This window comes from Vulpes vulpes, chromosome 9 (assembly GCF_048418805.1).
Source record: "Vulpes vulpes isolate BD-2025 chromosome 9, VulVul3, whole genome shotgun sequence".
NCBI lineage: Eukaryota > Metazoa > Chordata > Mammalia > Carnivora > Canidae > Vulpes > Vulpes vulpes.
This window is the reverse complement of record NC_132788.1, coordinates 9,391,438-9,402,765: the sequence shown is the minus strand read 5'-3', so window position 1 is coordinate 9,402,765 and position 11,328 is coordinate 9,391,438. Positions and strand designations below refer to the sequence as shown.

General features: G+C 40.6%; 1 protein-coding gene across 3 annotated transcripts in view; it reads right to left on the bottom strand.

Moving 5' to 3' along the window:
- Window positions 1–4,377: 4,377 nt before the first annotated feature.
- SLC16A14 (solute carrier family 16 member 14) overlaps window positions 4,378–11,328 on the bottom strand; it is a 38,045-nt gene continuing 31,094 nt past the window's right edge. For all 3 annotated transcript variants that reach the window (XM_072719315.1, XM_072719313.1, XM_072719316.1), the window contains one exon: window positions 4,378–6,900. In XM_072719315.1, coding sequence (XP_072575416.1) covers window positions 6,749–6,900 — 152 coding nt within the window. In that variant the 3' untranslated portion in view covers window positions 4,378–6,748. The remainder of the gene's footprint in view (window positions 6,901–11,328) is intronic.

Genomic DNA, 11,328 nt, shown 5'->3' with positions numbered 1-11,328 from the left:
TAAATGTAGATGTGATGAGTTCATTAAAAGCCAAAAATTGATCATTACAGCCTTTCAAACAAGAAATGCAAAAGCCATTGAAGTACCACGCAGGGAAGTGACTGCACTGAACTGCCTGGAGACAGGCACAGGCGCCCGTACAGCTGACGCTGCTGAATGCCTGCTGGATGGAGAGTCAGCAAAAGGAATCACAGCAGTGCCACTTTCTAATGATACAGTAGCTTGTCAAATTAAAGATTTAGCTGCAAACATGAAGGCTGAGTTAGTATCTTCTCTGCGGTATTGTACTTTTCGTCATACACATGGACAAATCAATAGAAGTGGCTAGACTCACCAGTTTGCTTGTGTTCATCTGGTATCAGCACCAGCTAATCCGAGATCTTCTTTTTCCTGAAGACTTTATTTATTTATTTGAGGGAGAGAGAGAGGGCATGCACAGCGCGGAATGGGGGCAGAAGCAGAGGCAGAGGGAGAAGCAGATCCCCTGCTGCACAGGGAGCCAAATGTGGGTTCGATCCCAGGACCTTGAGATCATGACCTGAGCCAAAGTTGGATGCTTAACCGACTGAGCCACCCAAGCCATCCCCTCATCTCCCCGATCTTTTTTTATGGGAATGCTTGGAAACAAACTCAAATGGTGCTGAAACATTCACAATATTGAACAATTTTATTCACCCTCATGGCTGATCCCAGAGCAACTGTGTTGATGTTTGCACTGATGGTGCAAAAGCAATGGTGGCTCAAAACTACTGGCGCCTTAGCACAGGCCGAAGAATGTCCTGGAAGTCATTGTATTTTTCCCTGCCGTGCGTTTGCTGCCAAATAATGGCCGGATTCACTTATCTTTGTTGAAACTGTAAAAATTATCATCACCTTACCTTTATTAAGTCTTTCCTCTTGAGTCCACATCTTTTTTTTTAATATTCCGTGTGACAAAATGGGAAGTCGGTACAAAGCACAGCTGCTGTAAATCAAAGTCCAATGGTTGTCTTGGGGAAAAGCACTTCTGTAACTAAGCTGCAAGCTCACTGGTGCCTTTTCCATGAAATGCCGTGTTTATATTTGGCAGACACATTATTGAAAATGAGGCTGTCACTTCAAGGAAAATAACTGCAGTATTTGTTGCCAATGATAATATTTAAGCTTTCAAAAGGAAATTAGAATTTTGGATAATTTATATCAACCTCCATGAGCTTGTCCACTTGCCAATTGAGATAGAATTTACATACCATGAAATTCACCCTTTGAAAGCATATAATTGGGTGGTTTTTATATATTCACAAAATTATGCAACAAGTATCTAGTTCCAGAACATTTTCATCAGCCTGGAGGATACCCTGTTAGCAGTGCCCACTAGCAGTCACTCCCCATTCCCATTTCTCCCCCAGCTTCTGGTGACCACCAATAAGCTTTTCTGTCCTTATGGATTTGTCTAGTCTGGATATTTCATATAAATGGAACCACACAAGATCATGTGATTTTTAAACACACTGTATAAAATATAAAAACATCTGGAAGATCTATAAGACTCAGTGGACCCGTATTTTCCAAATGACTAAAGCTTCATGTTACATAATCATAACTGGGCAAAAGATTCACCAAAGTGCAAGACAGATCAATGGCTTCTAATGTGAAGATTGTACAAAAAGCTCATCGATATTGTGTCAGATTCCACATTGCCACTAACCTGTAAGAAATATAAGTGTGTTGAGTTTTGGCACGGTATCAAAAAAATCCCTACAGGGTAGCTGGGTCGCTTAGTGGTTGAGTGTCTGCCTTTGGCTCAGGTCATGATCCTGGGGTCCTGGGATCAAGTATGGCATCAGGCTCCCTGCAGGGGGCCTGCTTCTCCCTCTGCCTGTGTCTGCTTCTCTCTGTGTATCGCTCATGAATAAATAAATAAAATTCTTAAAAAAACCCTACAATTATCTGAAAAGACTTAAAATAGTCCTCGACCCTAAAATAAAATATTCCTCCCCTTTCCAACTACATATTGATATATACACATTTCTTCATGTATGTCAATCAAAACCACCTATCACAACAGATTGAATACAGAAGCAAAGAAAGATGAGAATCCAGCTGTCTTCTATAAAGCCATATATTAAAGAAATTTACAAAAATGTAAAACAACACCATTATTCTTACTAAAAAAAAAAAAAAACCGGGAAAATTTGGCTACTTTTCATAAAAATGTACGATTTATATTAATAGTAGGCTCCTTATTGTTGTTCTAAAATGAAGTAATGCATGCATATTTTTTTAAATGTCTGAGTTTTGATTTTGAATGTGGTAAAGATCAGTAAGAGGTACAATCTCCCAAAGGACCTTTGTTAAGTGGCCCCAGGAATCCGCATTTAAAATAATTTTGTCTTGATTATTTTTCAGAGTGCCAAGGGGACCTGAGACTGTAAGAGCTTGAGATGTGTAAATCCAGCTCTTGTCGCAGTCTGTATCTTTCACTTGACAAGTAGCCATACCTAGTGATAGTTCTTCAATCTTCTACTAAACCTCTATGCAGGGAGGTAGAAGGGGAGGTGGGCGGGGGGTGGGGGTGACTGGGTGACCACTGAGGTGGGCACTTGACGGGATGAGCACTGGGTGTTATTCTGTATGTTGGCAAATTGAACACCAATAAAAAATAAATTTATTAAAAAAAAACCTCTATGCATCTTATACTATCAGTTAGTTTCATTTAAACAGATGAGTCCAATTTCCCTCAGCTTTGAGATGACACTGGTACGTTCAGTCCGTTGCAATAGCAAAGTACCTCTGCACGCAGGCTACTTGAGGGCAGGTGCTTTACCTCTGCCTGTTTTGTTCTTACAGAAGCTCAGTTTACATTTGTTGATTGGAAAAGGACCATGGAAACAGAAAGCCCTAATAAAATTAAAATATTACACACTATGGGTGCTCCAAAGATAGTAATTGACCAGAATGTTGTATAAAAGGAAATAATCAATGTGAGAGAGTCAGGACAAGTATATGAAATTGATTTGGATTTTTTAAAAAAGATCAGTTATTTATTTGAGAGAGAGAGACCAGTGGGAAGAGGGAAAGACAGATTCCCCGCTGGGCTGGGACTCCTCCAACCCTCCCCAGGTGGGGCTTGATCCCAGGACTCCCAAACCGTGACCTGAGCCAAAGGCAGATACCCAACCCACTGAACCACCCAGGCACCCCTGTTTGGAATGTTTTAATCTTGAATATGTGGAGAGTGGATCTCTAACTTCAGTGTGCATAAGAATCACCTGATCTAGCAGGCAGGTTCATTGGCCTCATCCCACAAGATTCCAATTTATTAGATTTTAAGTGGCCCCAGGAATCCGCATTTAAAATAATTTTGTGGGATCCCTGGGTGGCGCAGTGGTTTAGCGCCTGCCTTTGGCCCAGGGCGCGATCCTGGAGACCCAGGATCGAATCCCACGTCGGGCTCCCGGTGCATGGAGCCTGCTTCTCCCTCTGCCTGTGTCTCTGCCTCTCTCTCCCTGTGTGTGACTATCATAAATAAATAAAAAAAATTAAAAATAATAAATAAAATAATTTTGTATATACATTTTGAATTAAGAAAGCATTATGTGCGGGGATCCCTGGGTGGCTCAGCGGTTTAGCGCCTGCCTTTGGCCCAGGGCGCGATCCTGGAGACCTGGGATCGAGTCCCATGTCGGGCTCCTGGTGCATGGAGCCTGCTTCTCCCTCTGCCTATGTCTCTGCCTCTCTCTCTCTCACTGTGTGCCTATCATAAATAAATTAAAATTAAAAAAAAAAAAAGAAAGCATTATGTGCATGAGGAAAAATAGACCCACCCCAGTTCCCAAACCTCCCTCCTTGGAGCTGACCACTGTTAATGTTTTCTTCTATTTCTTTCTAGAAATGTTCTCTCTACTTACAAGCCATATGAATAACGTTTGTTTGGTGTTAACAAAAACATAATTGGAAGCACATTAAATATATTTTATCTTGCCTTTTTTCTTTTAGCAATATATTTTGGACAAGGTTTCCTAATTTTATATATGTGTCTTTTTAAAGAAATAGTTGCGTAAATACCATACTTTATTTTACAGTTCCCCATTGATGGACATTTAAATTGTTTCCAGTCTTTTATATAACAAACAAATCAAAAAAACCTTTGTTCATTTTTCTTTGTTCATGTGTAGGAAAAAATTTAGAAATGCAATTGCTGGATTTCAAATGTGATAGCTGGACTGAGCACTTCTAACAACTACCGTACATTATTCTCTCCAGGTGGTTCTATGACCACATCTACAGAAAAACTGTTCCAGGGTAAAGAACCAAATAGATAAACATCAGTTTCGGGTTGGACTTCCCCCCTCTCAAGGCCAAGAAAATAGAGATTTTATACAAAGACACGCTGACCATCTTTAAAGAGGACAAAATTTATTTCATCATATGTAAATAAAAATTAGTTGGGTATGTGAGGGGCACACTATAAACACATGGTATAAATATACAATTAACCCTTTATAATATTGTCAAAGAACTGTAAGGAATAACATAGTTTAAACGAGAAGTATTCATTTATTTGCTGTGATTCTTGATAGCATTCTCTTTTATTCTCTTATCAACATGAATATTGCAAGCAGGTTTTATTGTTTTTGTAAAATAGGAACTTCTGATTTGGTAGAAATCACCATTCCATAAATGCAGAGAGTCAGTGAACACCTGTATAAACTGCACATGAGCCGATCTAACTTGGGTATAACGAAAGCCGCGTAACTGGATAAAAAGATCCTGTTCATGATGCACAGCCAGCAGCGCGAGCATCAAAACGCATTGGCTATAGCACCATTCAAAATACTCAATTCGGTGTTGTCTGAAAATGGAAGTAATGGAAGTCATGTAGTCAGTTTTAAAACACATGTGGTTTTTTTTCAGTCTAATTATCTGATTTTACAGTAAATATCTAGAGAGAGAGATAGAGCATTGCCTCAGGATTTAGGAATACCTTGATCAAAATAGACAGCTGGATTCTAAAACAGCAGCCAAAGCTGTAATGATAACAAATAGGTCGTCGTGTTGAACCAAATGGAGGGTGACATGCAATTTATTATCTATAACAATTTACAGGCGATTCTTGAGTCATTAGAGGTAATATTGAGTGCGTATACTAACCATGCTTTTGTTTCTCCTTTCCATTAGCTGCCTTTTATTATTATTGTGATTTTGGTGATCCCTTTGGTTATACAACCCCTCCCACTAGACGTTAAAACAGGAAATAATGGAGATGGAACACGAAGGAAACTTGTTAACTCTGAAGCGCTCGGTGGAGGGAAAGTCTGAAACTGTTGGCGAAAATCAAGCTTGGGGTAACACTCGGTGATGCCAATTGCTGGTACAATTCCTGCCTCTAATAACCAAGGATAATTGAGAATGGTCTGTGCTCACTTTAGATGCGTTTGACCCCAGACACTGGCAATGGCATCAAAGGATCTGTATGTGTGTGAGGAGCAAATTGTGAGTAGAAATTGAAATGGTTCTAAAATATGTGTAATTAAGTAAGGCAGCCCGAGATTTCAGAAATGATTCTGGGGGAGAACACGCTGCAGTCGGAAAATTGGCTTAGAAAAATAGAGATCTCGGATAAAGGAAGAGAGTTACTCGGTGTCATGGATTACAGTTATCTTGCGTATGAAATCAATGAACAGAACAATTTTTAAAAGCGTGTCGAGCTCAGGCAGATGAACTGTCTTTATAACAAGAGGCCCCAGAGAAGGACCAAGGGTCACCGCCACCCCAGCGTCAAGTGCACAGACGTGTAGACTAAGGTCGTTCCGTTTATCACCCTCGCAACTTGAGAGTCGCTCGTTTTGGATTAGTAACACACTTTCCAGATGATTTAACTGCCAACTTTATATATCAGCCAGTAGTTGCTTCTCTGTTTTATTTAGTGGGCGGGAGAAACTCAGAAAAAAAATTCTCATAAACCCCAGATCATGCTTGTAAACGAAGAGGCCAATGATATGAGTAAAAGTGCTCGAACCATAGCCCTTGATTCCATGTTTGCGTGAGGGATACGACTTTTTGCTAAGGAAGTCATTATTATTTATCTAGGTTTTGTCTTGGGATTCAGTTAATCACTAAATAATACTAAATTAGGATGGATGATAGGTGCTTTTCTTAGAGGAAGATTGAAAACCTGTGCTCCCTCGCTGCAAAATTCTTCCATAAAAATATAAACTGTGTTTCTTTAATTGTACTAAATGTATTACCTTTGAAATTAGAGCCTGCCTTTGCTTTTGACTACTAGATCAACAGTGACCTGTAACATGCTCTGAAGCCTCGTCGTATTTTTGTGCTTGAAACCCATTCACCTATAAGCTTTCCAGAAGCACTTCGATAATTTATTTCCACCGTTCAAGTAGTTGAGTTGAAAAGATTTTATTCCTCATCTTTGTTTTTCAAAAGCTGTATCTAAAAGCTTAGGCCCCGTGGGTGATGATGGAATAATTTCTGTAAGGGCATTTCTACCAATTATTTAACAGGCCGTCTTCGAAGGACATTGTCACCTCTAAAAAGCAGGTAAGTCTTACATACCTTGCGCGCATTGCTTCTTCCCAACCCGAGAGGCAGTGAAGCTTTCAGATGAACTCGTGACCATGGCATTTACAAGTGACAGTGCCAGCAACCATACAAAGCACTTCCCCACAACGTCACAGGCTCCTCACAGCAACCATGTGAGGTAGGCATGAGTACCACAAAGAAATCTTCCAGGAAACACAACATGACGCTAAACGTGGGCACCATCCAGGTATTTTTTTCTGGATTGTTCTATCATTTGAATACATGGCTGAATGAGTAAAAAGAGTATTCCTACCATGTAGAGTAAGCCACATATATAAAAGGAAAAATCGTATTTTTCTGTGATGTCATAGATCCAGCCTGCAAAACAAAAAGGAATCTATTCAGCGTAACGTAATTGCTAAAAGTCAAGAACACAATTATCGCTCCTGTAAATATTTCTATAAGAACTTATTTATATGTCATATGGTGCCCCAAACATTTCATTTAGCCATTTTTAAGCCCAGGCTATATAAGCCAGAGTTCTCAGGGCCTGAAAATGGCAGGCATTTAGCTTCCAAGCTGCTAGGATACCTTACAGAGTGCTTAAGGTACGGAAACAGTAGCTGGCCGACCCTTGGGAGAATCTGGCTCCCAGCCCTGGGTCTCTCAGGCTGGCACACTGCCAACCGTGAAAAGTGAACCTAATGATTTTCTTTTTTCACAAATATAACCACAAATCTTTTCTCAAACCTTCGAAACTCTTCTGAAGAAGTTTCTAGGGTATATCAAAAGAGGCTGAGCAGAAGGCATTTGAACTTTCATTCACTGTGGAATATTTGAGAGTCAACATCTGTTCTAGAAGGATGGTCCGTGTCCTATAAAATTCATATTTACAGCTATAAAACTTTAATATTTCTATATACAGAGAACTTTAAATTGTCAAGGATACGAACTTCAACGCTGACTAAATGATCAGTTTTTAATACTATAACCTAAAACTTTCATATAATAATCTTACTAGGCACTCCGCAAAATACTACTATACTTCAAGGATTCTAAGGTATCACAAGTTGCATGATGCATCATTATCTTATGTAGCGATAAGAAAGAAATATCCTTGTCAGTTAAAATACGACTCTGTTTTCCTGGGACTTTGTAAAATGCATTCCAATTTCAGAAGTGTTAAAGTGTGAAAAAAATTATCAGAAATTATGATATATGGGGCAGCCTGGGTGGCTCAGCGGTTAAACATCTGCCTTCAGCCCAGGGTGTGATCCTGGAGACCCAGGATCGAGTCCCACGTCGGGCTCCCTGCGTGGAGCCTGCTTCTCCCTCTGCCTGTGTCTCTGCCTCTTTCTCTCTCTCTCTCTCTCTCTCTCTCTCTATGTGTCTCTCATGAGTAAATAAAAAAAAAATTTTTTAAAGAAACTAATGAAATGTAATTAGACGTCAGTGACTAGATCTAAGAATCAGTCACATGTCGCGGTTCCCCACGTAGCCAAACCATGTGAACTGAGAGGATGAAGCCATCCACAAGAATTTCATTTATGGTAAAAACGTAAATTTTGAACATTCGCTTTTTTTCATATTAACAGGTACATAGTAGCAAAGACATAAAGAAAACAGGAATGACTTAAGGACCAAACGTGGTGTTTCGTGACCACTTGGCAAAAATGTCTTTTTAAGAAATATCTAACTGGCACATGATTGCATAAATGCAACTGAACCTTCTCCCACCAACAAACAGCTACACAAAAGCAACTGCTAAATGTGCCAATTAGTACCTCTGACTTCCTGGCAATGGTCTGTCTCGCTCCTTATTGTATCTCCTGCATAATTAACAGGCCTGGGTGAGTCAAGGTAGTCATAAAGGAAAACAAACACTTGCCTGCATGAAACATTTATATATTTTAACCACTTAAAAGCTGTGGACTCCAGATACACACTTGAAAAGTCAACCAACTTTTTTGGAGTTTTGTTATTTGATCCAAACACACGAAAGAGGAAAACCCCGCACTCTTGAGATGCAGCGTTGGGAAAACGCTCTACTGGCTTTTCTTAATCTCCAGTTTGCAATCAGAGGAACAAGGGAGATTAAATATATAATCCAAAAGCAAAGCTTTGGCCTCACAACCGAATCAGGAAGACACTGGGATATGACATATGAGCAAGAACGCACCCAACTCGGCTCAGTGTCGCCATGTGACACCCTCCAGCCTCTGAATTAGGAAGAAGCGAAGGGTCCCCTCGCAGGGAACAAGGTGTGGTCTGTGTCTCTAAACTGAGTGTGCGTCAGGGCTATCTAGAGGCCACAATTAAAAACAATCAATAAATATAAATGAGGTTCTCATACCCCACTCACACCCTATGAAAGCTGCTCTTGTCACCTCAATAGTTAAATCTGTGCTTTTCATACGGTTGGGTGACAGCGTTGAGATCACGGCTGTGAGTCCCAAACACTGACATCTGAAATGAGCTGAACTATCATTGCGGCTGAACATGGAGCTCGGAGATGGGACAAAGTCTTAACTGACTGGAAAATTAATTTGTATTTAGCTCAGACTATATATTTCCTTTTTTGTTTGAAGTAGTTGAATATGATAAGCTCCGGGGCTCTGTGATGTGGCCCCTACCTCCCTCTTTCCCCTGGAGCCCCAAGCTTAACAGGAGCATGAGCCACCAATTTTTGGAGTTCTAAACACATTTTCTCCTGGTTTCTTGTCTGTCCATATACAGTTCCCCCTCCTGCGGGGACGGTAATAAACACCATCGTCCCTAACACCCTAGCATCCCCTGCTTTCCGCTCGATCCCCGCTCTTGCCCCTGCAGACTACAGAAAATGCTAAGTACATTATACATTGTTACAGTTGTTAACTGAGTCCATCATATTTTAAAATATTTTCTTTCCTCAAAAAGTATAAATGTTTGTAAAAGGGGGTCTATCTTTAAAAGTAACTCGTAAAAAAAATAAAAAATATATAAAAGTGACTCGTGTGTCTGTTCTTTAAAAAGTGCACCCAATTCCTCCAAACAATTTCATAGTAACAAACTGGAGCAGTTGTCCTAAATTTTATGTGAAAATTATCCCCTAGGTTTCTCTGGTGTACCTTTAGGATTTACTTGTATATGACTCTGGATCCTGCCCTTGATCTTTGGCAGAAATGTTGTAACATTTCTGCGGGTTTGAACCGAATCCATTCCTGCATCAGAGGCAAAGCGGGTCAGGAGAGATAAGACTTCACCATGTGCTTTGATCGCCAGCACACAGGGACATAACTCTTCAGAGAAATGATGTTTCTGCCCACCTCATTCATCCTTCACCACCTCTCCCTACGGGTCTGATCTCGGTTCCTTGGTTCGGAGCCTGGCATCCTTGGCAACTCTGATCCAACCATCAATTTGAATCAACAGCTTCCAAGTAAAATCTGGTTCCCTATGAAGTTGCATTCACTTTTCCTTAGAGCTGTCAGATGAGGAATGATGGCTACTTTTCATATTTATTAAGTAGGTATTCCCAGCTTTTGATGAGAAACACTGCAAATTGTTGCTATGCTGTTATATTTTAGGCAAAGAGAGGAGGTATACGCAGATTTAGGCAACTCTGGTGGCCACGTTTTGCTGTATTTTACACTGAAAACGTCTAGAAAAATATGCAGTATGATTACATCTTTACAGAGATGAACTGAATGCCCAACAATATTATAAATGAATTAGATCAAGAAGGTCTTGTTGCTAAATGACACAGCTGAAATGTCTGTTCACTCTCTGATTGTACATTCTTCTAAATGGAACTGAGCGACTGTCTAACACACTAGTGAATGGTGCCAGATTTCTGTATACCAGTAGAAACCACTTTGAAAAATGGAAAACACATTCATTTCTGAACCCATTAAAAAAGAAAAAGGTATCGTGAACAATAATTTTCCCTGTAGCAAACCCCGCAGGTAATAATTCCTGGCCCACCTCGAATTTCTAGCAAGGATTTAATGTGGTAATTTGGTCATTTGTACTGCCAGTCGCTTCTGAGCTTCAAGGCATGAAAGACCAGGCTTACATCTTACTGGATGTTGGCTCTTTGGCCTGGAAAGTCAGTGAATTAAGGGCAATGCCATTAGCCAAAGATGCTGTTCGGCATTTCTTGGTGGATGATTTCAGTGCAAGGAGAAGAAACACATAATAAGAGAGTCCCCTTGGTTGCTGGCCTAGAGACGCACAGCAGAACACTGATTTCAGAGTCCATGGATGACATTCAGCTACCGAGCCTACGTCTAGGACCCTGAAGCAGGCAGAGGTAACGCCTGATGACTGAGGGCTGGAGATAACTCCCTGCTTCCCATTCTAACTCCTTTCTCCTCCCCTCCAAAAAGTGCTCTGGAATGCTATTTGGTGAGAAGGACATGACATGGGAATGAGATAAAGAAATCATGCAGGCTGACGTCGGTGCTCTAATGAAGATTGATCATGAATTGCCTAAGCCCCACCTCACAGCTGTGTTGGGATGCTGCTACTGAAAACTGGTGGATCGGTGTAAAAATAACCCCAGACTGACTATTAGAAGCAGAAAGTATGCCTGGATCATGAGAAGAATCATCGACAGATTCCATTGCCACAGACAATATAACTGGAGAACCTTCCAGCAAGAGAACGGATGAGCCACCGATAATATCCGCATCCCCTTAATGGATATTTCATTTTAACATCTCTGGAAGGTACCATTGGTTGCCTGATCCAACCCCCAATCTCCCTTCTTTTTTCTTTTCCCTCCTCGACTACAGAGGCTAGGAAGCAAAATACAATTCCCCTTGA